Below are 27,300 nucleotides of genomic sequence, written 5' to 3' on the forward strand. Positions count from 1 at the left end.
AATACTGTAATAATATTTTTAAAGGGCTACTGGACCTGACATATGGATGGATTAATCTGACATCAGTGCACACCAAAGTAGAAGAAGTGAAAGAGTTAAAGGGTATTAGCACCACAAATACCAGTCACACAATGTCACAGAAAAGGCACCAAACATAGCAGGTGTACTCCTTGATTCAGTCAGAAGTCCTATTACAAACCAAATACAACATCATACCCTTAGGCTTTTGAAAAGCACTGGACCTAGTACCACCTGACATTTTTGTTAAAACAGGATGACAGTAGCGATTTGTATTTTAGCAGAAAAGAAACACAAAGCTAAATGGCTTGAAGCCAAAGTTGGGTAAAGTCACTCTAGAATAAATGCATACATTTGAAGTGGGGGTAATTAGCCACTGAGACAACCTAGCTAAAGGCAAGGCAGAGTCATTGTCATTTGACATGTTTAATATGGAAATGAGATCCCTGAAGATGGAATTTCAGAGCTGTGGGCCTCTCAGGCAAACACACTACTAGTACTCTTCCTTCTCTTCTGTGTAGAAAACAACGTAGTTTGAGTATGTCTGCTTATGGCAGCTGCAGCAGAGTAACACGGAGAGACTTCTTTCCTTCTCCCTTGGTTTGAGCACATTTTACAGTAACATATGTCTGGCAAAACGTTGGTATAAACTTTGGATCCCAAAAGACAAATATCATTTAATAATTAATGCAGAAATCCTAACCCGATTATTTTTGTGTTGAGTCTGTACAACATGTTGATGATGTAAGTAGTACTATAAATAAAATAGGGTCAGATAACTAGGGGATTCCAAACTGAGATTCAGATACTCCACTGGGGTAGAGTAAAAAGCCCACAAGAAAGAGAATCAGATTTAGATAAGGCTAAAGTGTTCTTGTATGATTAGAAGGAGAAATATTACAGAGTATATTGTCAGCATGAGAAAACGATTCAACAGATCAAAGGAAACTGAAGCTCAGTCAAAGTCCTTGCCATATATACACCGAGCCAGATTGGGGTAACACTACTTGAAATCTGGACTGGCAACCAGCAAAACTACCATAAAAAAATGTTTATAGAAAATAATCACGGAACTATTGCTCATGTCTCAGTTCAGCAAAATTACAATTCTTTGATATAAAGATTTTGGAACCCAAGTATGGAGAAGGCTTAGAATTGTTTTTCATCAAAGATGTAAAATATTGAAAATTGAAAAGACCATCAATGGCCCTGTTATAAAAGCATGAGGGATACAAAAATAAGCTTTAATGATAACATAGAATTAGAAGCTGTCGTAAAAACAGAGGGCTGGGTATCATAGATGATGAATCAGATGACCCTCAGAATTTCAATAACAGAGGTGAAATGAAATCCAGTAACGCACAGTGAAGGGTCATGCATTTGTGGATTAATCAAAAATATTTATGCTATTAGAAGACGTTTCTACACTTGAAGAATGACAACAAAGGAAGGATTTGAATGCAATAGCTGACCTCATAAAGACTATAAACTGTCAGTATTAACAAGACTGAAAAAGTAAAATGTGACCTCCTTAAGTATCAGGAAAAGTATTTCTAGTAAAAGATTAGTATTACTAAGTGTTTGTTTAATACCAGCAACAGCCCTAACAACTCAAGTTGAGAAAAAGATGAATTCATTATATAGGAAGCGCAGAGAAAAGCTACAGATTGACCCGGGGAACAGAGAACATACCACACAAGAGGAGAGTAGAAAAGCTTGGCTTGTTTGTAGTGATAAAATAAAGACTTGAGGAGGTCATAAATGTTTTATTAGAGAAATGGACACTAGTGCCACGTACACTAGTAAACTAGACAGTTCCAAAGCATTAGCGTGACCATTGCCCTGCTGCTTAACTACCTGAGCAGTGTAAACACAGTTAATAAAAATCAGTGAATGGGAAGCGTCATTCTCATTTAAGAACTTTCATGATGCTCAAATCAAGTGAAGCAGCCTTAATACTAGTTTGCTTAGCTCAAGAAATCAAGTCTTGACAAGAGTATTGCAAGGGTGGTGACAGGCAGGGGCAGAGAGGAGGAATATATCTATGAAACCATTGGTTGCCTTAGTCAAACTTTTCCTTCTCCTCCTCAAGGAAGAAAGAAACCTTCGAAATATCACAACTTAATTTTTTAGAAGCTCTCCAACTACCTCTTGCTTTCAGTTTCTTTGACAGAAATGACCCATTGTAATTAAGATTTAGTGGGATACGGTTTGCTGAATCAATTTGCTGTACGAAACAATGACCCAGATTCAACTTGGAAATAACACCGGGGACAAATGCCCATCACGAAAGAAAAAATGTCAGTAAGAATTAATGTTTCACCACACCTGAGTGCCATTGAAGGAGAAAAACGTAAACCCAGGTGGATGTTTTTATTTAGTCCTAATTGTCAAATACAAGCCACAGCTGATGGATCATTACATGCTTACAACTCATCATTTACCCAGGATACAACAACAATATTTTTGAAAAGACTCAACTTTTGTTGTCTAGACTGGCACTACACTACCAGATACATCTGAGAACACTTCCCTGCATCTGTTAAAAGTAGCAATAAGAAATAAATATATACATGTGTTAAATATGTGAAACTACTAGTGTCGTGAACCTTGCTGCCAAGACACAAGTAAAGCTGTAGAACAACCAACGATGACAAATTAAGATTTGTAAACTGTAACTTTATGCCCTGTGGTCAAGCACCCTGAGAGTGTTCCCAGTGTCAGTGTGTAAACACATTTATCTTGAGAACACATACTCTTGCCTATATGAACCCCACAGGTGTATCCATATATTCTTTAATACAGCTTTACAAAGGCGCTGGCTGCTTCCAGGCTTTACAAGCAGTTGTTTCTTATTTAAGTGGCTTGTTAAAATTAAGAGTTACAACCAGAAAACCAAGAGGGTTTTTTTTTTTAATCAAGAAAAGTAAAATGAAAAAGGCCTGCTAAAATAAAAAGTTTGTTCTTGGTCTGACCCAGCAAAACTTTTTATATTCTTAATGTCAGAAATAAAAACAGGGTCAATTTGATCATCTTCACATTTTGACTATGAAATACTTCACCAGAAATTGTCTAATTAGTGGCTGCTTACAATCTCAGCTAACTCACAGAGAGACGACTGTATCACATACATACTACCAGTTATGCACGAGTACCGGAACCAGTGGTCAGAACAACATAATTAGCCTAGAACAAGGCAACCTTCAGATCATACTGTTTGCAGGACATAAGATGGTTTTTGCATATACCTGATCACATATCAGTGTAAAACAGATCAGGCCAAAGCCACAGGACCCTTAATCTTTTTTTTTTTTTTTTTTCATGACAATGAGGTAGCACAAAATAAGCCATCCAGAGACTGCATGTACAGAAGAACTGGTATCTGCAAGTTACAAGGCCGTACTAAGAATAATACTCTGCTTGTCAGCCTACAGAGCAACTGATACCAACCACAGGCAGCCCAAATGCATTGCAGTCTCACCTAACAATATACCCATGGAATTAATAAGTACTAGGCATGGCATGCCAAGTGGCCTCTATCACCCAAGCTTTCTACTAGCTTTTCTGACTTGGTGAGAATTTAAATTGAGGTAAATTCTGCCCTTTTTAATGAGAACAAATCAGGTATCAGGAGATGTTCTGAACAAGCAAGCTAATTAAAGACCTGAGCTCTACCCGCATGGACATTCCTGCAACCCACTGACACTGCACCTCTGCCATTTTGTTCAAGGACAAGTTGATTTGCATCATTTGTGATACACATAGATGGATTTCAATAGCAAAGACAATTATTCATGCTTATAAAATTAGCCAGTGCAGCCAAGAGACATCAGATTTAAGATAACCATTTTCACTGCCTAATACTGCGTCTAGGACACAATGCACCAACACACAGGCAGTACTCTGAACATAGGCTAAACCATCACCACTGCTGCAAGCTACAGCACTCTTGCCAGTTCTTGTTCACCTTCTACTGAAAAATCTGTTGTCAGTCCCGCTGGGGGAAGGCTGGAAGAGCTCCATCGGCTTTAGAAGGTTACAGTGACACCTGAGTGAAGCAAAATGGCAGGCATGGAGGATGACTTCCCCTCCTTCTCCCATTTCTGTGTTCTTGAGTACTCTAGTTTTGCTTTTCATCATCCTTCTTACTCAGTTCCTTTTTATTCTTGTTGCTAATCAGACTTCTCCACTGATGAAGGACCCTCAAAATCTTCACATTTTGTTTGTGCAACAAAGTTGAAAGAAGGCCTGCATGCCCTTTTTAAAGGGAGCCCTATTACTGTCTTAAAACTATTTTAAGAAGACTTTAAGCTAGCGTTTCCCTCAACACTTAAGCATGGAGAACAAGATTAGATATGTATTCAGTCTGATAAAAAGAGTTAGCAGGGGATTTATTACATCGCTAGTTTGTCTCGCAAGCTCTGCTTACAGCAGATGCTGACCCCTGTAGTCATAAACTCCCCAAAACAGAATAGTGATTCAATTTTCTTTTTAATCAGACAGAGGAAAGTATCATTTCACTGACATGTTGCTGGCTTGACAATTACTGGAGGAGCAGTTACCCAGTTGCTGAAAGTCCAAAGACTCTCTGGCTCCCCTTTTAATGAGGATTATGTGACATGAAAGAAAAAGAAGCCAAACTAAACAATGACATCTACCTCCCAATCTTATGCAAGAAACACGATCATCTTCAGAGGACTTCCTATTTGTAAGCTCCTAACTACCACGCAACCCCAAATATGCAACACACTATGCAACAGAACCAGGGCCTGTGCCCTAAAGCACGTACGCTTTTCCAACTGCAGTGGCTAATATAAAAAGATATTACCTCTACCGACAAATTTTGTCTTCTGTATAGTCACGCAGCATATTTCATATGCTGTTAGCTATTTAGTTTGTCCCCAACATCAATATGTATCAATCATACTTCTGGCACATGAATTCACTCACACCACTTTTCTCATCAGTGTTCAGGTTAAAAATCTAGCCTTGAAATTAAACCAAAAGTCTCATTTTTGCTAATCTTCCACACTAATTAGTCAAACCTGTGATGACAATGTTGCACAGCTCCACAAACCAGATCTACTTAATGAGTCACACAGCTTCCGTTTTACATTTATGGGTTCTCAACAGTTGACACATACGCTTATCCACAATCCATGTTACGCCCATTAAGGAGTGGATGACTGCATGTAACTTGCCGAGAGCCTCCTTCTCCGAAGGGGAAAGTGCAGCCTGACTACAAGCCACCTCTGTATTTTATTCCAGCAGTGAAAGCTGGCAGGCAGTGGGGGAATTGTTTAAGTTTATGGTCACGAGCTTGCAAACATTGGAGAAGGTGAAGTGCTAAATCGGTGCACCTCCTTGCATCCTGGATGCTAGCCTGCCCCAGCCAGAGTAATTCTTTGGGAGCACTCCCCTGGTACAGCAGTAGCCAGCAAGCTGTTTATGAGGTAGAGTGATTCAGAGGGCAGACTAATCAAAAAAACAACAAAAAAAATCTTTTTCCCAGCCAAAACCAATTCCTTGATCTGGTTCACTGTGTAGCCAGATGAACAGTCCTGCCACACAACAGAGGAAGAAACAGAGGGTGGAAACAAATAGCCACATCTGCTTCAGCCAGCTTAAACAGTACTGCATTTGGATGTCAAGCAAGAAATAAACAAACAACTGAACTACCAGTTGAAAAATAAGAAATGGAAAAGCAAATACCTTCTCCAAAATTAGGGAAAAATTATTCTGTGCCAGGGACCTGCACCAGTTCACTATACTGGTTGAGTCCAAATATTGTTTGAGGGCATACTTGCCCAAAGATTAATTTAATTTTTAATAGGCTAGCTAGGAATAGAAAACCGCATGAGAATGTAAACAAAGTGGTAAGGTAACGGAGCTTGAAGATGTTCCCTCACATTTTAAATTCACCTTAACTACAGAAATGAAATTCATCAATGATGCCTGGCATCAGATGAAGGCAGCTAGCCCATAAAAACAAATGTGTTACAACAGTGTTGCTGTGTTTCACATTAGACATGAAGTGCTGTTGACCAGGTCTAATTGCTACTTTGACATAATGAACAAAAGCTAAATGAAGGAGCTGAAGAAGACAGGCAATGTGAGAAACTCTCTACATAGCTAGAGGATTTTATTTTATCATATATTCTACATAAAACACAACACAAAAAGGTCACTCAGGAGTTTTAAAGTCACATATGGAAACAGCAGACTCATCAGCCAGCTCTACAGTATAATGCAAGGGAAAGAATATAGGGTACTCTCCTCCCTGCTTAGCCTCATCTCACTGCTTTCTACCTACGGGTGGAATTCCACAGCAACATCAGCCCATCCACGAGAGAGCTGCTGCTGTCCCACCCTCCCTCTTGCTCCCGTTTTGCAGAATTGCAATATCTTTGAAAGAGGTTAAAGACCCAAGAGGAATTTGGTTGCAAAAGCATGGCTTGCAGCTGAAAGCAGCACCGAGACATCAGAAACGCAGCTGAGAACAAGGGTGCTGGTAGAATAGTTGTGGAATGTCTGAACCATCCCAGATCCACTTCAAGCATTTTAGTCAAAGTTAAAACAAACCAAAACATGAGCAGAACCTCACGGCAAGGAAAACAACTAAATTTAAATAATGGAATTATATACAACAGGTCTGCTCTCCCTTTTGTGCCATTCCCTTTCCAAATGAATGGTTCAAAAAAATCTGACTACTCCCCTATAGCTTAGATTCTACTCCATTAAAGGCAATGTAAAATCTTTCTGGCTCTACTTTCAAAACCACTTGACTTTGATAATTTTTTAACTAAACTGTAACCCAACAAGAATGTTAACTTTGTCTACGCAAATGAGGATGTGTAATGAGCAGAGAGAAACATTTTATCACACTTACAAGAAACAAACATGTTATTCCAGTTACATATACATCATAAAAGCAAAGGCCAGAAAAACAATAAGGTCTTTGGAGGGATGATGCTACAGACAATTAAAGTAAAGGGATATGCCTCTTAAAGGACATCATAAAAAGCTGACAAAACCTGCTGCTTTAAAGGAAGCAGTCACTTATTAATGACAAAGCATTAAGATCAATGCAAGTAGGAGAATGTTCACCTGGTCCCTGAATAGAAAAGCTTGTCTCAGAAAGAGTTCTTAGTGCTAAACGTTTCACTGTGCAAGATCATTACAGTGCCAAGTACCCTTTTTCCACTCCTAGATCGTGAGAAAAGAACACTTCGTTAATTCCTGTGAAGAGCGAAAAGAGGAATTCTCTCCTGGTTGGAAAATTTACGCGTCCCTACCGAGTCCCTTCTTCTTTGCCTGGTGTGCTGGCAGCTCCCCCTTCTGTTCCAATCGACCTTAACCATCTTTCAGCGCATACATGTACTTGCCACTAGCAAGAAAATGCTATATCTGCTAAGAAAGGACAATCTATAGTATGGCCCTTGCCCCTTAATATGTGCAGGTCAAAATACCACACCCACATTTTATAAGAGAAATACAACCTGATGATGAACATCACAAACCATAATCCATTCCCAGAAGCACTATTTCTTCTCTTGAAAGCCCTTTCAATTACAGCAGCTTAGTAGCATTTCGATACAAAAAAATACTTCCTCTGTCCTAATTAACGTTCGTATTTAAGTCTGCATTGAAAAACTTCTTTATTTCATGTGAAACAGTAGAGAAAGAATCCAGAAAGTAGGTATTAGACACAAAAAAATCACCACTCTCAGCTCAGTGCTCCATAGCGCACTTGGTGATAAAATTAGTTATCATCTTGCACTGTGTTTATGTTGAAGCTATGCTGCTATCCCAGTACGTTACTTAGTTTGGCATCACAGCCGCAAAATCAGAGTACCCTCCAACGGGTTCCTCAAGCAGAAAAGTGAATTCAGTCCAAGCCTTGCAGTGGCTCAGCATGTGCCCCAGTAGTCTGTTACACACAATACCACCATCAGCTGGCAAAACCTCACTGGCCTAAGCTTTTTCAGATATTTGGAGAAAAAATACAGCTATGTACCTTCAAGAAAAGACTGGGAATTGAGGATTTAAAGCTTCAGCTTGCACCTCTTCCTTCAGTGGACTGAACACCTGGGAGAGGGGGATTTGGTACAAACACCAGCTGACAGCTCTTCCTCTCAGCTAGCTGTGGGCATGTCTCCTGGGCAGCTGCAGGTTCCTCAGGGTGCCAGGTGGTGGCAGCTGCTGCTCCCCGTGGGTATCCCATAGAGGGCTGGGCACCCAGCCCAGGCCAGGCCCAGCAGCCTTGCACCTAAGCCCACTGCTGTTTCTAGCTTATACATCTGAGACAAACACCCTGCGTCTCCATTACTAGACCTTGTATTGGAGAAGGTAAAAAGGAAGAACGGCACTTTGTGCTTAAGGCAGCACACCGAAGGAAAGCCCTTCAACTCTGTAAGAGTTCATCCCAGAATTTAGCCCAGCTTTTTAAAAATAATAACCAAGGAGTAACAAAACCTCTCTCTTGAGTGCGAGGGAGATGATACCCACAGCAGGGTAGCCCTGTTCCTTTTATCAGGAGAGTTCACGTTCAGTCACCATCAACCCGGAGCTGACGCTGCCAGCTCGGTTCGGCCCCTCTCCCGGGCCTGAGGGCTTCCACCACGACGCCCGGGGTAAACACGGCAACGCCAGGGAGCCCGGCCTCCCTAGGCCGCGGGCAGCGTGGAGACTCTCCCTCCTCTGAGGGGAGATACCTGGCGCCGCGCAGGGCTGTCAGGGGGCGGTGATTTTCCAGCCGCCGGGCCGAGGAAACGCGCCGGCCCGCCAAGGCCTCCGCCACCGCCGGAACCCCGGCTGCGCACGCGCCGTAACGGCTGCCGAGGGAACGGGCGCGCACGCGCGCTATCTCCTAGCCCGCCCGCGAGCGCCACGGGCGCCTTCTGCGCGACGCGATTGCGTCAGACGCAGCCTCGACCTGGGGCGGGGCGGGGCTGGGGGGGTAACGGCGCGATTTTTCAAAATGGAGGCGCCGGGGGAGGGGAGCGGCCGCCGGGCCCGGGAGCGAGCGGGCCTGGGCCGAGGCGGGCGGCGGAGGGCGCCGTGATGGGGAGCCGCGGCCGACGTCCTGAGGAGAGCCCATAGCGGGACCCGGGGAGAGCGGCCGGCGCCATGGCGACCTGCATCGGCGAGAAAATAGAGGTGCGGAACCCGGCCCCTCCCGCTGGCCGGGGCCGCCCCGCCATTTGCCGGGGGCGCGGGGTCGGTGGCGGGGAGAGGCCAGGCGGGGGCTCGTCCCCCTCCGGGCGGCTTGTTTGTGGGAGGCGGCCGGCGGGGCGCCGAGGGCGGCTCCTCCCAGGCCGGCCCGCGCCTTCGCCCCCTTCCCCCCGGAACGCGGCCCGGCGGGCTGTGGCGGGGCGGGCCCGACGGGCGCCTCCCCGCCCGGGCCGCTGCTGGGGCCCGCCCCCGGGCCGGGCCGTGAAGCCACGGGGGGCCCCGGCCCGGGCGATGACGGGGGAGCTGAGCCCCGCGGCGGTTTATGGAGCCGGGCCGTCGAAAGCCCCAGGCGCTCTGTGTTTGCGGGGCGGGCGGCGGTCGCTCCCCAGCCGCTGCCATAGCAGCGGGAGCCGGGGGCGGGCGTCTCTCGTCCCCCCCGCCAGCGGCGGGAGAGGCGGCGGGAAGGCGGCTGCGCCGCCTCGCCCCGGGCAGCGCCGGTGCCAGTGCAAGCCGGCCGCCGGGCGGGGAGGACGATGCCGCGGGAGGTGCTGCGCGGCCCCGCCGGGGACCGCCGCCGCGCCCCGGAGAGCTGCGTCCAGGTACCGCCCGGGGGTGCCTGAGGGTTTGCCCCGGTACCGGGGCTGTGGGGTCCCCCATCTCTTGGGTGGGGGGACACACCTCTGTGTCGGGAGACAGGCTTCAAAGGCTGGTCTGGGGCTGACGGCGGCGATTTGTTCATGTTGCAGGATTTCAAGGTGGGGAACCTCCTGGGGAAGGGCTCCTTCGCAGGGGTCTACAGAGCAGTATCCCTGAAAACCGGTCTGGAAGTGGCTATCAAAATGGTAAGGCAGCCAGCCAAGGAAGTCTCCGTCCTGCAAGAGACGGAACAAGGGCAAGTTGCAACAGGTTGGGGTTATGCAGTTGGGCATTCACGCCTGGATTGCTTGTTGGTGTGTAACGGATATTTAGATCAGGATTCAACCCTGAAAGATGCAGTCTGACCAAATAGACCATACCGATAATTAATGGAAATGCTTACAGTGCTATTAAAAGAACTTAAGCTCAAATATTCAACCTTGGGTAGACAATCAGCCCTATAATGCTAATTCAGAAATTTGTGACCACAAAACCTTCATTTAGAATCCATGTGGCCGGAAAGGTCCTGGAAAAAATGCCTTGAAAAACTTCCCTCACTGCCAGGACAAACTTTGTGAAGGAAACTCGCATATCGCAGGTGTTTTGCCAGATTTGCTTATCTGTAATATTTTTATTTAGCCACCTTTTTAGTATTAACTATATTGAGCATATCCACGTGGCAAAATCAGAATTAGGTTTCTCTGCTTAAGTATTTCAGAAAATTTTCCAATTGGTGTTAGTATTGAAAATGTTAAACTTGTCTACTTTCGGACAGTTGTGTGTTCCTCCGCTTACCGACGATACTTGTTCATTAAAAGAGTATAGTAGATTAAACTATGTGAAAATGTGCTTATATTTAGAAGCTTTCAGGCAAACGTGCATCGAACATCTAAAATGTCAAGTGAACTTGACACTAACCTGTATGTAATCAGTGTTGCAGTGCTTCAAAAATACTCTGTGATCCATTTACAGATAGATAAAAAAGCCATGCACAAGGTTGGAATGGTACAGAGGGTTCAAAATGAGGTGAAAATACATTGTCAGCTAAAGCATCCATCTATACTTGAGGTAAGAATCATGTTTTTGTAGAGAGGACTGTATATGTGACTTGCTGTATAGTCTACAAAATGTATTTTAAAATTTTCATTGTTTTATGTTCTAGCTTTATAACTATTTTGAAGATAGCAACTACGTATACTTGATACTTGAGATGTGTCACAATGGTGAAATGAGCAGATACATAAAGAACAGAAAGAAACCCTTTTCAGAAGAAGAAGGTGAGATTTTTTTTTTTCTGTGCAGCTCTCTTTGCATTAATATTTTGGCTTATTCAATAAATATTTAATTCTAGTGAAAGGCTATTTAAAACTGCCATCATTCTGAACCAGTTTGAATAGCTTAAAATCTTGTGATAAGTGATATGTAAAGATTAATTACTATTACACATGTTCACTTGAATTTCTGTATACTTTTGTTTCTGTTTATGCCATTTCACAGTAGCTTGTGCTATTTGGGTTTAAAAAAAAAAAAAAAAAACAACACAGTGAACTTAGAAGGTAGAGGTATATAGATGGTAGAGCTTACCTTTATACATAAAATTATGTTGAAGTATAGGTCAAGCCTGGGAGGTTCCACAGAGGAAAACTGGCAACTTCACATCCACAGATTTGCTTTCTTTGTGTTGCACCTCTTCACCTAAGAAAAAAAGTTGTTATTTTCACAGCTATGACTTCCATTATATGACTAAAACATCTGGTTTTGTGTTTTGACAGCCCGACACTTCTTGCATCAAATTATCACGGGTATGCTGTATCTTCATTCTCATGGAATACTGCACCGGGACCTCACCCTTTCTAATATCTTACTCACCAATAATATGAATGTCAAGATTGCTGATTTTGGACTAGCAACTCAGCTGAAAATGCCCCATGAAAAGCATTACACCATGTGTGGAACTCCAAATTACATTTCTCCAGAGATAGCCACAAGGAGTCCGCATGGACTTGAATCTGACGTGTGGTCTTTGGGCTGTATGTTTTACACTCTTCTTATTGGAAAGCCACCTTTTGACACTGACACAGTCAAGAACACGCTGAATAAAGTAGTGTTAGCGGATTATGAAATGCCAGCCTTTTTATCAAGAGAGGCGCAAGACCTTATACACAGGTTACTTCGCAAAAATCCAGCAGATCGTTTGAGTCTTTCCTCAGTGTTGGATCATCCTTTTATGTCCAGGTGTAGCTCTGCACGGAGTAAAGATTCGGGAACTTCAGAAGATTCTATGGACAGTGGAAATGCTACCATCTCTACAACCTTCACAGGCTCTTCCAGCATCAGTACCAGTGGTTGCTTGAAGGAAAAGAAGAAGCTGTTAGTTGGACAGCCGCTCCCAAATAAAATGACTTTTTTTCCTAAAACCAAGAATTCCAGTAATACTTCATCCGTAGATGGAAGCGGTTCTTTTCATCAGTGGGGAATTCAGGGAAAAGAAATTGGCGTAACTGGCAGGGGAAGAACCATGCAACTTGCTGAAGAGAGACCACATTCACGCTACCTCCGAAGAGCCCACTCTTCAGATAGGTCTGGCACATCCCATAGCCAGACACAAGGCATATCGAATATTGTTGAGAGATGCCATTCTATGGAACTGCTTTCTAAACCTAAAGTAGGAACAAGGGAAAATACAGAATGCTTTTCACCTGCAAACAGCTATACTGATATAGGAGAAATATTTAAGGAGAAGACTTCTGGTAGTTCTGGTTCTTTTGAAGGGCAGATATCTCCACCTGTAAAAGATCAACCACAGTAAGAATCGGTTTTTATTAAGACGAAATTTAGAGCTGCCTTGTATGTTAAATGCATGATTTTTCCTGTAACTAAGCTGTAGTAAGTGCCCAAAGTCTCTACGCTTGTAACTTGAATACCAAATAGGAGAGGGTGATAGTTGACGCTGTTGCTATGTAGAGGTTTACCTCCCCACCACCCCTATCTTAAAGTTCATAGATGCAGCGCATCAGCTAGCTGGATTGTAGCTTTTATTTATCCTGGTAATAATAATAAAGGAAATGGTAATAATTAAGGAAGAAAACCAAATTAAGTACAAGATTGGAAAGGAAAGGAAAATAACACTGAAAAATAACTATCTGAAACTTAGTTCTGTCCTTAGTTGTAGTTTCTGGGTGAAAATCCTGGCTGCTTTCCACACATTGATGGACTTCCCCAGTTGATACAAACCAACTCCAGTGTCAAATCTACAAGTGATGCTGGGATGTTTTCTGTGGTGTTGGAGGCCTCATCTTTGCCTTCTGTGCACTGCTATGCAACAAGAGCCCTTCTTTATGATAAACTTAATCTGTCTATGCTCAGAAGTTTGCTTTGTTTTTTCCATCAGCGGCATATCAAAGAATGCTTTCCTATTTTAACATAAAGACCATTGCATATCTTGGTTCTTGCATTTCTCTCCACATCGAGTGGCAATTTGTGTGATGGTTTTATGTGTTTTTCTTTCTGCAAATAAGTTCAGGGAAAATGCAAACGAGCGCTTTGCCCCATAGAAAAAGTAAAGGGAGTAAGAGGTTTTTCTTGACTATTCGTAAGTGTTTGACATAAGCCTCTGTTCAGCAAGTTCAGTGGGCATGTGCATTCTTTCTAGTTTGAGAAATGTTTGATGAATAAAAAAAGAAATTATTTATATGACTGTTAACATAGTGCTTACTTGTATTCCCCATGACTTCATAAAGACATGCTATATGTAAATGTGACAGAATATTAATATGAGCGTGGGGATTAACTGAATGATTACTACTTTTTTTTAAATGGTTGATTATAGGAGCGCCTCTTACATCTATAGTTGGCCTGCATAGCAATCTTCAATGCGAGGTTCTAAGACCTAAATTACATGCTAATATTCTGTGTGTGTGGCAGTTGTGATAACCGAGTCCTTGCCAATGCTAAAGCAGTGATTGTTGCAAAAAGAAAGTACAGGCAGGTACAGGCTATGGAGACAGAAAACCTCACAGGAGCTTAGTGTGAATTTTCAACAGATTAACTGTTTTTGTGTGTATTTTTTATTCTTCAACATGTGGGCTATAGCTTGAGTTCACCTATGACTACATATACGTCATTGTCTAAAAAGCTGGTAAAAATATTTCTAATCTTTGGGATTTACTCTATTTTATATAAACTCAAATTATTTTAGGTGATAAGGTTGCTTACATGTTTCAGCTGCATATTTGTTATGTTGAATGAGATCCACTGGAGTCATGGGCATCACCCCTGTGTCTTCTCTGAGGTTGTTTCCTATACTGTGAACTAAGAACTCGACGTCAGAACAGCCACTGCTGGCAGCGTTATCGGTGGCTGGTTTTGTTCATAGATGTCAGTTCTGAGAGTCTACTAGTGAGCGCTAACAGGCGTAAATTTGTGCTAAAAATTAATAATAACTTTTCATTCCATTTGGAAACAGTATTTTATTTTTTTATGCTTTAGCCAATGAACATTTCCCATGAAAAAAGCAGCATGTTCTATGCTGTTTAGAGCTGCAAAATGCCACCTGCGTTTCTGAAATGTTCTGAAAGCATTGTGGCTTCTGAAGCTGTAACATTATAACTTTTGTTGTGCAAGTATCTTTGATGTAATCTTGATTATATGTGTAACTTTTATTTTGCAGTTCAAACTATCTTTGCCCAATGAAGCCCCAGGTTGGTTTGTTAGAGCAGAAGTCCCAGGCTGAAACAATGCAGCAGTGGCTTGGAAGCATGCAACCAAATGGTGTGTTACTCATCAGTTGTATATTTTTGCACTCAAGTTGGAGTAGTGACTTTTAACTGTTTCTGTGGTGTTTCTAAATTTTATTTCTTTAAACTTGTGACAGAAGGGATATCTGTAACTGTAATACTGGAGTATAATGCTGGCATCCTAAATATCAGCGATTGGATGTTAACAGAGGCTACTGCAGATGGACTTTTTTCTCAATGAAAAGCATGGGAGACCCTAAACTGACTTCTCACTGCAAAAAATTGACACAGATATTGAAAGAGGCAAAATGATTTCCAGCATCACTAAGCTGTAGAATCATTCCTCAGCCAGAAATACCCCACTGAAAATATTGTTTTGTTCTCTCTTTTGGACTAAACCGTAACATTTTAGTTTCCTGAGGTAGGAATTAATTTCAGAAGGTTTTGTAGTCAGTGTTCCTCTTGAGCGGTTGGGTTGGTATCATGAACTGTATGTAACTGCCTTCATAAGAGTGATGAAGTTGTACATTGAATTTGAATACTTAGCTTCCTAAAATGAGGTTGTTCTGTTCTTTTAGTATTTTGGCAAAAAAAAAAAAAAAAAAAAAAAAGGCAAGAAGAGAGGAAAACACAATTCTAGAACCTGCCATAATTATTCAGTTGTGACCTGAAACATGTGTAAGCATAAATACGTGACAAAAAATTGGCAGGTGACTCAAAAGCCCTGTTAATTTAGTTGGGCTAATACGCCTTAAGAGAAAATGGGACCTCAGTGAATGAGAAAGATAATGAGGCTGCAGAAGGAGGGGTGGAGGAAAGGACAAAAGACACAGAAGGGAAGGAGGTGTTTTGTCATGCATCATGTTACATCATTTACAAATAATGTAATTTAATCATAAAACTAAATCACAAATCCATTCTGGCCTTTTTTGTTTTGATATTACTGGGCTCCTTCCCTTCCTGTCTACAGGGAATTGGAAGCATATGACATATGGTCTGCATAATCCCATGTAAGATTTGGTCCCTTCTCAACTGTTCGGCAATATGGCAGGAGGAGGGTAGTACTTGATCAACTTTTGCCTCACCCAAACAAGGGTTTAAATATCAAAACTAGGGAAGCAGTTATAGGAAGTTTAAGTATAAAAATAGGTTTTTGTCTTTTAACAAGTGACTGGAAATAAAACAAGGGTTTTGGAGCGTGCATTTAACATCTTGAGTACTAAAACCTCTGGTTGATGCTAAAACACTAGTTAGTTAAACTGAAACTTAAATGAAAATGGGTACTAGTGGTTATCTGAATGGCAAATAAACCGTTTCAACAGATTAAACTAATTCTTGTAAACTAATTCTTGTTTAAGTATCTATTTGAAATCTTAGTATGTTGTTTATAGATGGTTTTGCAAAATGACTTGATGTATGTTAAGACCAAAAGCCATCATAACTGAAATCTAGTAGACAGTGTATTTTAAGTAATACTGGAATTTTGTTAACACTGGTATTGATTGATTGGTACTAAAGTCATAGCCTAATATTTGGACTGAGATGAAAGAAATCCACTTAAATAAGCTGAAAAAAAAAAAGTTACTGTTGTTTCAGTTTGTTATAAGCGTGATTCATAATGTGTAAGACAAGCTAAAAGTATCTAAAGTTAATAAAATTCCTACAAAGTAACAAATAGTCTCCACTTAAATAAGCCTTCTAAGATGATATTTTGAAAAGGTTTTAAAAACATTAGCAATTTTTTCTTTGTACTGTGACTTTTTGAATCTACGATGTACCTTTATGATGCTTTCAGTTCCGCTGAGACCACCTGCAGACCTAACTGGCAACAGTAATGCACATGGAGGTTTTCAGTATCATCTGGATGTGCAGCAAGATGCATCAAGAAATGCATGGAACACCTTGAAAGATATAAGGAATCAGGATGCATCTGTGGATTGTCCGCGTTCTTTAAACCAGAGAAACCCAAAGAAATATATCCCTGGAGTTCTCTGCAAATCTGAAAAAATTCAACTATCTCCTTCTACGTGTGGCCTTTGGTCAACTTCAGAACAAAACCAAACGTGGGGCAAAGAACCACCAGCACATCAGAAACCTACACTGCGAAGTATAGTATCACCTCTCAACGCTCACAGGCTAAAACCGATCAGGCAAAAAACAAAAAATGCAGTGGTATGTATCAGTTCTTAAAATGGAAACAACTGAAGTATTAAATATAGTGTGACTATGTCTTAAAAATCATTTGGTAAACTAGAATCATCTGGTTTTATAAAACTTAATCTATAATAACTATTTAATTTAATATTAGTAGGATGCATCTTAGTTTTTGTGTATGGAATACTGTAACCTTGTGGTCGCTTCTTGCAAATAGTGACATTGCATTGCTTTTAGCTTACAAGCAAAGGAACTGTAGGTAGACATAACAAATATTAAATGTATATATACTTCCTACTGTTCTAAAACGCTGTACTGCTTAGCTGTACAAGTTGCATTTAAGCTTTCAACATTAAGATTTTTAACTATGTCAAACACTTCTACAGATTAGATAAATAACTGGATTAGAAATGAAAATAGTCTTGCTCTCAAATAAAAACTTGAATCTTTTTTCTGTAGTGCTGCTGTTTCCCCGTCTTGTGGGTGGGAAAGCAAAACAAATTCCGTTAATCTTTACTGATCACATAAATTTTCTGGTTGGTTTGTTCCTGGTATCACCCTTTTGCCTTTTGTTCCATTTCTTAGTCTTGCTCATCCTGTCATGTTTCCCCACACCCCTCAATTTGGTTTTTAAAAAATAACATAATAGAGCTGGCCTGTCTTTGTTTGGTTTGTCACTTAAGAAGCCACACCCTCACTGACCAGGCTTATAACCTTCAGTCATGTTGAAGCGTTCTGTTTTAATACTGCTAATAGCAAAAGCTACTGTAAGAAGCACTTAAAAGTTTGCAGTGCATTTGTGGAAGAAGAAAACCCTTTTTTAAAGCATTTGTGGAAAGAAGTGCTATCTTATTTTGCCAGAAAGTAAAGGTCTTTTTGTTTAACTTGTATATTCAATATATTTTAGGTGAGCATTCTAGATACTGGGGAAGTGTGTATGGAGTTTCTAAAAGAACACCACTCACAAGAACTTGTGAAAGAAGTTCTCAGAATATCTTGTGATGGAAATGTGGTGAGTATGTCTTCAATTTCTTCACTGTTGTATAAAAGCCTTAGAGTATTCTGTTCTTTCAGAGGTTTTTTTTTTAATTTTCATTTAAGTGATTATTTGTTTGGAAATGCAAATGCTTACATATGCACAGCTGTAAACGTCTTTTCCCCCCCCCCATAGTACAGCCATACAAATACAGGTAGCAAGCAATTATTTCAGAGCAAAATTGGACTTGACTTTTGGAATTGTTAAAATACTGCTGCTGTTAAATAATTACTTAGAGGAATAGAGCATTCCTGGTGAATCATGGTAATTAATTAAACCGTGACTTTTTTCCATACCTGTTAAAAGTAGGGAGTGTTGTGGTAAGTTGCAACTGCAAACGCTTCTTTTTTTCTCTTTTTTTTTTTTTTTTCTCCCTTTTTATAGATTGCAGTTTATCATCCAAATGAAGGAAGAGGTTTCCTTCTTGATGACAGACCTCCTGCTCCTCCTGAAGACATCTGTATGTATAATTTTGACAACTTGCCAGGTAACCTGAAATTTATTTTAAACTTATGATTAATGTGATTTTTAGTGAATCTCGTTTGAGACTTTTTAGCTTTTAGCCATTACTTTTCAGATAATTGCGAAGATAAAACTCCTTTCAGAATCAGATTCAAACTACAGTTTAACTGGAAACTGTATTTTGAAACTTTACAAGAAAGTGTAAACCCACAGGTTTTAAGTTATTTTGTATGGAAGTTATGAGGAGTCACTTCTTTACAACGTAGTGTACGAAAATTGAAGCTTTCGTATTCTTCTCCTCATTCATATTGGAAACTGTTTAAATATGAATGGAAGATGTATTATCAAGTTAATTTTAAAACAGAAACTTTACTTTGTGCTTCCTAATACTCAAACTTGGGGGAGAGGGGAAAAATATATACTTGCAAGCATTGACAGAGTAATGTAGACAGCTGAAGAACAAATATAAGCTAACTATAAGGTCTTAAGAGACAAGCAGACTTCTCTGCTAATTAGAGATCAAAGACAGGTTTTACATAAAGCCAGGACGCCGGCTGGACTGTGATAGCTAGTTAAATGGTATATGCAGCTCTTTACTATGTTGTTTAGGTTCTCAACTATATTAATTGAAGCTATTCAAGTGAAGCTATTGAAGATGCACACTTTTCTAAAAATTGGTGGAAATAAGTCAGTTTCTTTGAACATACTTCTGTAAAGTACTTAAATATTACTCACAACCTTCAGCTATCAAATACATATTTTAAATTACTTCTCTCCAAACTGGTGCACGGTGTTTAATCTGATGACTTTTATCAAAAAGTTCTTAATTTTTCTTTTTTTAGAGAAGTACTGGAAAAAATACCAGTATGCAGCCAAATTTGTGCAGTTGGTAAGAACAAAAACCCCCAAAGTTACGTTCTACACAAGATATGCCAAGTGCATGTTGATGGAAAATTCACCCACTGCAGATGTTGAAATTTGTTTTTATGATGGTATGTATTCATTTCTGCAATTATGCAAATAGTTATATCATATTACTAAAGCTGCACTAAAGTATTGCCAAACAACGAACACTTCAGGCTGAAGAAAATACTAGAAATGTGGTGTTTTTTTTTTTTTCTTTTCCACTCCGCCTTAATAAAGGCAAAAGATTTTTGCCTTTATTTTGCCTTAATAAAGGCCAAAAATCTAGCACTCACAGATCAGTTTGTTATTCATTAGTTCCTTACTGATATCTTTTTCAGGGAGTACATGCTGCAAAAGTGTTATTTAAATTATGCCTTATTTTTATTCATGAGCTCTTCTTTGCATCTGCATTTGATAGTTAACCTGCTTAGTGAAAGGTGTGTCCCTATTCCAAGCTTTCCATTGTTAACTGAGGTACCGGTATTACCAAGAACACTCACTGGAGAAAGCAACTGGCTGCCTTCTCCAACTCTGCCCTTCGTAAACTAGACCGTGCTGACGATTGCTTTCTCACTATAGACTACTGTTAACCAGTTTCGTTTGTCACGTGCATAGATAGACACCAACAGATTTATTAAAAAAAAAAAAAAAAAAAAAAAAAGACTTAACAGCTCTGTGATTCAGTGTGGAACTGCTATTGAAAGAATGGGCATATTTTTTTAAAACTGTATTCAAATACTGATAGAGCCTACTTTACCAGGTTTTGGCAATACTGTTGGAGATGTTAATTTTATCTCAGATTAATGTTTAGAAAGGTAGTTCTTAAAATATGTAAGAAATGCATTATTCAGCCCATTTAAGTAGTGATCTTTGACCATAGAGGGCATCCTGTTAACATCACAGTCCCAATTTATGTGGCTTTTTATTTCTGCTAGACCTAGAGCTCATGCAGGAGTGGTTTTATTCTTGCAGTAATAAAGTCAGAGAGATACACTTTAGTAGAGTAGAATGTAACGGCAGAAATCTGTATTTTATGGATGCTGGTATTTTATACAATTCACACTAGAAATTTTTACTTTTTTTTACAGGAGCAAAGATACACAAGACAGCTGGTATAACTCGTGTGATTGAAAAATCGGGGAAATCCTTCACTTTGAAAGGAGAAAGTGAAGCAGGTTTGAAGAAGGAAATACAAGTTTATATGGATCATGCAAATGAGGTAAACTGTTTTATACAGACTTTTTCCAGTGCAAAGCAACTTTCTGAAAATTCAGTTTCTCTTTCACAAATGTGTTTCCGATGTTGCTTTTCATATTTTTCATTACGCTAATAAGGAGGGATGATAAAGTGTTTTTTGGAAGAGCAAATACCAATGTAGAGCTAACAGTAACAATGCCTCACAATGAAGACTGTTAGAGGAAATTCTTACTAGTGTGTAAAGCAGGTTTGTCTGTCTGGTGAAAGGATTAAACGGAACAGATGAAGCTGCTTTATACAAGTTTTAAAACAAACAAACAAACAATAAAAAACAAACAAAACCAAAAACCACAAACAAAAAAGCCCACAAACAAACAAAAACCACAAAAAACAAGCCCCCAAAAAAAGCCCAAACACAAAAACCTGCCATGTGTTTAACTGGCCTGCCTGCTGTGCTTTCCATCTCTTGTTTCATGTTGCCCAATTAGCAGTCACAAGAGTAATTTTTTTGTCCATGAACTTAGCAAACAGTAAAAATATAGTACAAATTTCCTATTTAGTCTTCCTTATGGTCTGTTATTTTCTGGAATAGAATTCAGGGGTCTTCTAGTCCTGCTAAAAGGGGAGGAGATGTGATGATTAAGAGCATAATTCCAGATGTGCTGAAGTTACGAGGGAGCCTTGCTGTAGAGTACAGCTTTTTGAATCGCTTCCATGGTACCTGAGTGCAGCCATTATCGATATTCGGTACCATTGAAAAAAGCATTTCCTTGTGTACGCTCACCTGCCATGCTCAACATATATGAAATAGTTCTCAATTAAAAACTTTAACAAGCTCCTTCTAATTCTAGGGACATCGTATATGCCTTGCACTGGAATCTGCTGTTTTGGAAGAAGAAAAAAGGAGTGAAAGTGTTCCATTTTTTCCAATAATTGTTGGAAGGTAGTATCTTTCACTTTAAAATACCTATGCATTTGAATATTCCCAGTAAGCAGCCTTATGCAGCTGATGTTTGCAGAAGCCAGGGTTGCTTAACAGAGGCTCATAGTCATTAGCAAGATAAATATTAACTTGATAGCATGTATGAACACCTTATTTTGGACTTGTCCTTTGATACTAGAACAACATACGCTTGTGGATTTAGACTAAACCAGGCTAACAATTAGCATGTGTCAAAACAATTCTGCAGAAGACCAGTGCCATCAAGTGCTTTGTACAGTCCATGTTAAACTGAAGGAAAAGCTATGTCTCCTCACTTGTTTCCTTAGTCCCTTTTGGATGGACCTTTTCCCAATTTGTCTCATTATTTTTGCAGAAAACCTGGCAATACTGAATCACCACAGGCTGCAGCACCTCCACTGTTGGACAATACAAACTGTTCAAAAGAACTTATGGTGCTGGATAGAAATATAGCTGCCAGTTCTACTCCAGGTCAAAGTCCAACCTGTACTCCTTCTGTAAGTACACAAGAACATACACTGGAGACCATTCTCCAGTAGGAATTCAAATAGTGCTGTTTTATTTGAACTAATGGAATTACATTTGTATGGATGTATGCTTTTATTAGCTATTTGTGAGCCTGTTGATGAGAAATGTTAACTTCGATTTCAACTAACTTCTGATATCTGGATTTAAGATCATCTGAAAAATCAAAATCCTCCAAAACTTTACTACAAATGCCTCCTGGAACATAGTTTGAAAACTGCTTACTCACGTTATATAGCACAGTCTTCAATTCGTTTTGGAGAGCTCTGATGTGCCCTCAGGCCTGTATATCGAATGGTAGTCACAAAGGATACTAGCACTTGAGGCTATTGTTCTGAAATAATCAAATGTTACTGTGTATAAAAAAAGAAAAGTAAGTGTAAATACATTTATATGTACGGCAAACAAGGATTTGTGTGCAATTTCATCTAGTTCGTTTAAAGGACCGACCAACCTTCAATTGCTGCATCACAGCCCTGATACAACTTTCCCAGCTGGCTGAATTATATCGGGGTCTTGGCACGCTGAGTTCATATCATCTTAACTTTTTTGAATTTATGTAGGTCTGCATCTCCCGTTCTGAATTTATGTAGGCCTGCATCTCCTGTTCTTTGATTGTGTAGCATGTGTCCTTAGTGCAGAATCCGTGAGTTTTCGCTTGACTGAAATGAACCTGGCAACAAAAATTCCTTAAGGCTTCAGTACTGGTCTTGATTTTTACACTGATTTAAGGTTACCCATCACCAGAGTTCGAACTTGAGGGTTCAGCATTCAAACTCATTCTTTGTTTGCCGTATAGCAAACACTTAGGTGTTTGTAAGACTTGCACCATTTGTGTTCTCTTCTGAAGTATGTATTTCTAAGGAAAATAACACAATAGCTAGTTGCTTTTCCATGTTACTCTTGACTCTGTCAGTTTCTTTATACTTGAACTAGATCTGTATATCCTGAGGTACAGCTTGCTGTTTCTTTCAGGTTCCTGTAATTATCTGGATCCTGATCTCTTTCCTGACCAAGCTCTCCTATTTCAGAGGCAGCCCCTGACTTGCATCTTTTCACTGAACCCTGAGTATTAAATACTGCTAAGCACACCACCTCATCTCTGTCATCTCTGTGACTATGGGAGGAGGTATCTCAGTAGTAGAACTTTCATAGAAGTAGACATGTTCCTCCTAGACAGTAGTGGTGGCATTGTCCTAAAGACCTCCATTGTTTGATCCTCTGTTATTCTTAATTCATCACTTTTGTCTCTCTAAACCTATAACAGACTCTGTATGTGCTGTAGAACTCTCCTATTAATGTTTAATATCCTAGTTTCCAAATAATAGCAATGTCCATGTTTTTGTAAAATATTGGCCAAGTGGTCATCTGAATGAGGGCTATGCTATAATCCAACATGTGCTGAACATTTTTCCTGAAGATGGACAGGGTTTTCTGACAGTCAAATAAGGCAAAATGGGGTTTAGAAAGAAAAAGTCTGCTTAGGGAAAGCGATTCCTTTGTGAGTACAGGGAAGTGGTAAAAAAGCTGTCATAATACTGAGAAAGTCATACGAAATCCTCTGGGGTTTTTATAGTGTAATGCTGTTAAATGAAGCATATAGGCTAAAACCATCTGTATACACGAAAAGATGAAAACGGGTGGTAATTGACCACGATAGCTGGTACACCATCAGCTGCATTAATACTGAGGCTGCTAATGCTGTGCGTTTCTGGGTTTTAGGTGGTGCCGTATGAGAAGTCTACATTTATGACTACCACTGCTGAAACGACATGCTCCTCTGTTCATCAAACGGAATGCAGCCCAAATTCAGCCCAACTTTTAAAGTCTGTCTTTGTGAAAAACGTTGGTTGGGCTTCTCAGGTGAGAAATGAATACTGATAAAGGAGGGAAGTCTGTTCTCTTTTCCTATTAAACTTGAGATAGATATTTTTAAGTCATTAACTTTAAACTTAATTTGTGAGGAACACATTAAGTTGTGCTCTGCTACAGTTTAAATCTGAAAATTGGTATGTGGAAGGATCCTTCCAAATAAGCATCTTGGATAAATACCGTGGTGAACTACGTAAGTAGAAGAAGCCAAAATAATAGTTCAGTATTTCAGTTATCACAGTTTTCCTGTGGTGGTTATTGCCTATTTTGGTGTCCTCTGTCATTTAAATTTGACTCCTAGTAAAAAAATTGAAGCTGTTAAACGTCTGTTGGTTCACTAATGTAGATGTAAAGGTGGCAAAGTGTTTTTAACTGATATGTACTAGATCTGTACAAGAAAAATTAATCTGCTTATACAACAGGAAAAGCTGTTTCCTTACAGAGAAATTTTTCCTCTGCATTTCTGTGGGACCAGCTTTAATTTAAAAAACAGTTCTCTGCAAGCCAGATAAAGTAAGCTTCCTGTCCTAACAGAAAAAGTTTGCTTTATACATAGAAACTTTAAAATTCATATAGCTGTGAACTCTCCCAAATGGGCCTTCTATTTTATGTTTGGTCCTATTTAAAATTTCCTTAGGAGTGGTTAAGCTAAAGGTACTTCTTTATTTAACTCTCACTGAAAAGGAGGACTACAGCCGAGTATCTGAAACCTTAGGAAGTCTGATTCTTGAGACTGCATGAGACTACTTACTCCAAAGTAGTATACATGCAATCTTTCTCTTTGAAAGACTGACCAAGATACCTAAGTCCCTTCAGCAATTCTGAAAAACTTTCTCCTTCGATTATTAGAAAAATTCTAGGTATGTAATCTTGTGTCTTACGTCCTCAAACCATAATGCACCTTCTCTTGTTAGCTGACCAGTGGAGCAGTATGGGTTCAGTTTAACGATGGATCCCAACTGGTAGCCCAAGCAGGTGTTTCTTCTATCACTTACACATCTCCAGATGGCCAGACAACTAGGTGAGTCTATTGCTGCTGTAAAAATAGTTCTGTTTTCTGGCAGTGCAAGGCTGTTATACCCAAGGTAAACTCCATAGCTGCTATTCATTTTGTGTTGTAAACATTAAAACTTAGCTTTTCAATCACTTCTCAGTTGACTAGCTTATATAAGCTTAATAAATAAAGAGAAACACCTATGGCTTTGACTGAATTCTGGATACCAAATGAATAAAAAAAAGCTGGGAATGCAGCTACTTGGTCTCCAGAGTATAGCCACTATTCATTTATAGTATGTAAAAGAGGGAGAGGGAGAAAAGTAAGGTTTTAATACTTTTTTTTTTTTTTTTTTCCAAGACACTGCTAGATTAGGGAGAGAGCATGTCAACATCGCTGCATAGACCTGAAGTGCTCAAGTGAAGTTTTGCATATCTTTTGGACACTGGGCACTTCCCATACGAATACAGCCACTCAGTAACGTGCTTCCTCTGTGCAAAGTTTGAGACAGGAATATACAGTCTGTTCAGATATTATTGCAGCTTTAAACATTGTTTAGATATTTTCTTCATCTGCAACACTTTTTTTTTTTCAGTTAAATACATATAGGGAAGGGGGGCCTAGATTTAAGCCATCAAGCTCCAATTAATGTGTCTAGATATACTTAAAATCTACTTGACTTAGTGGTTTGCCTATTTACAGGCAAGTTTTGAAAGAATTATACTGTCCTGAAATAAAACTCATTATTTCAAGCATCTAAATTTTTCTATGCTTATTTGTATTTCTAGGTATGGAGAAAATGATAAGTTGCCAGAATACATCAAAGAGAAGCTGCACTGTCTGTCTTCTATTCTTGTGATGTTTACCAATCCAGCTGGTCCCCACTGATTAAAGCAAAGCAGGTGTCAGGACACAAGAGCTTAATGAACTCACTCACTGACTTTCCAGTAAAGTGACTGATCTTACTCAGCTTATGCAGAAATTCTTCCAAAAGCTGGTAAAAAATCAGGAAGGGAAGGGTTGCTCTGTTTATGTGTAGCAAATTGCTTGTAAAGTATCATACAAAACATGGTTTTCATCAAGATGATGGATAAACTTGCTCAAGCAATACTTTGAGCAACTTCAGTTCTAGATAGCATCAACTTTTTGGAAATTATCTGAATCTGTTGTATTTTTTTTCTTCCCCCACTGCTTACTCAGTGCCAACAATCAAGGAAAATGCATCTGTGCTGTTGGAGTGTTTGTATTTGTAAATAACTTTATATTTTTACATCTTACAAGTAATATATGTAAATATGTATATGTTTTATAACTGTTTGGTTTTATTTTTTGTAGCAGCAGCTTTAACTTCCCTGCACAAGCATTTTATACAAACAAAAAAAAATAAATGCAGTGGTAATTGTCCAGATCTACTTGTTTCATGTTCAAGTGATGGTTTATTGAGAGCCCTTTCCTCTAAGTATTAAGCTCAATTTATAACAGGAGCTGCTCTGCTATCTCAGAGAATCATATGTTGGGAGTTTAGGGCTGGGAGAAGCTTGGGGAGAAACAGCATAAAACTGTTGCACAAAGTTACTTGTAACTTGCTGAATTGAAAATTGCACTGTGGTTTGTATATTCACTATTTTACCTCTGGCCTACAGCTGACTAAAAGCAGGAGCACATTTGCTAGGAAAGTGAACTACACCTACTGTAGTACTGGATTCGGTTTGTCACTGTTGGAATTTTATTAACTTCAGCTACTTTTGTCTTACACATTCTGAATCACACTTGTAACAAACAGAAGTAGCATTAACAGTAGCTGCTTTTTTTTTTTAAGCATTTTGCTTCAAGTGTGCTAATGCTCATGATGGTGCTTATATTTATACTGAAATAAATACTCCAACTTCTTTATACAGTAGGAGAAAGGCTTAAGTTGAGTGGGAGAATGGGATCCAAAACCATGTCAGTGGCAGGGAGGATGGAGAGTTTCAGAGGAGCTGAAGGTGCTTGTGTGTACCTTCTCTTGTTGGACCTTAATACTCAGATGGAATGACTGCATTGTCATTAACTATTACAAGTCTTTGATTAAGCAGGTACTATGCATAGCTTTTATGTAGACTAAGGTTTTTTGACTATACCTGTAGATACAAACATGTGCACATGAAGACAGCTTCCTAAAAAAACCCCATTTTTTTTTAGTACTTTAATCTTAAATCAACTGACTTTTAATGTAGCAAGTCAACCATGGTAAGATGTGGGTCAGCACTGCAAGTTAAAAACTTAAATTATCAGCCACATGGATTATCTTTACTTCAGATATAATCTAGTTTGATGTGCAAGGTAAACATACAAATAGTTGAAGAAAGCCTAAGAGATAGACACCAGAGAGCAGGAAGGCATAAGTGCTTAGAAAGAACAAGCAGCTAGCTTGTAAGGAACAGTGTGACTTAAGTGCAGTGACATTACATTGCTAGGCAGAATAAAAAGAAAAGACAGAAGCCCTACCTGTGAATACAAGAGCATGTTTTGTAAGAATGAGAGGATGATGATCCATAACAAGTAAGCCACAGCTTGAAACACAGCTGACCTAGGAAAATGAAAACAACTCTCATGGGCAAAGAATTTCAAACCTTGCTTTCTTAGTTTA

The 27,300-nt window shown here is 39.7% G+C and overlaps 1 protein-coding gene and 1 long non-coding RNA gene across 2 annotated transcripts; one reads left to right on the plus strand and one right to left on the minus strand.

The window, feature by feature from the left end:
- Positions 1–9,725: 9,725 nt before the first annotated feature.
- PLK4 (polo like kinase 4) lies at positions 9,726–25,559 on the plus strand (the record flags this gene model as incomplete). Its single annotated transcript, XM_082315762.1, has 16 exons — positions 9,726–9,791; positions 9,939–10,034; positions 10,801–10,896; positions 10,991–11,105; positions 11,601–12,633; positions 14,498–14,598; positions 16,360–16,736; positions 17,626–17,730; positions 18,139–18,241; positions 19,059–19,208; positions 20,211–20,341; positions 21,171–21,262; positions 21,636–21,777; positions 23,528–23,668; positions 24,592–24,698; positions 25,460–25,559. The coding sequence occupies 16 exons, from the start codon at positions 9,726–9,728 to the stop codon at positions 25,557–25,559; spliced, it is 2,955 nt and encodes a 984-aa protein (XP_082171888.1).
- On the minus strand, positions 16,349–27,287 carry LOC309592418. The gene is made up of 3 exons (XR_014228566.1): positions 27,159–27,287; positions 18,051–18,246; positions 16,349–16,465 (listed from the first exon to the last, which is right to left on the minus strand). It is a non-coding gene; the product is annotated as an uncharacterized lncRNA (long non-coding RNA).
- Between the last annotated feature and the right edge of the window lie 13 nt (positions 27,288–27,300).

This window comes from Platalea leucorodia, assembly GCF_965183815.1.
Source record: "Platalea leucorodia genome assembly, chromosome: 6".
Taxonomy (NCBI): Eukaryota; Metazoa; Chordata; class Aves; order Pelecaniformes; family Threskiornithidae; genus Platalea; species Platalea leucorodia.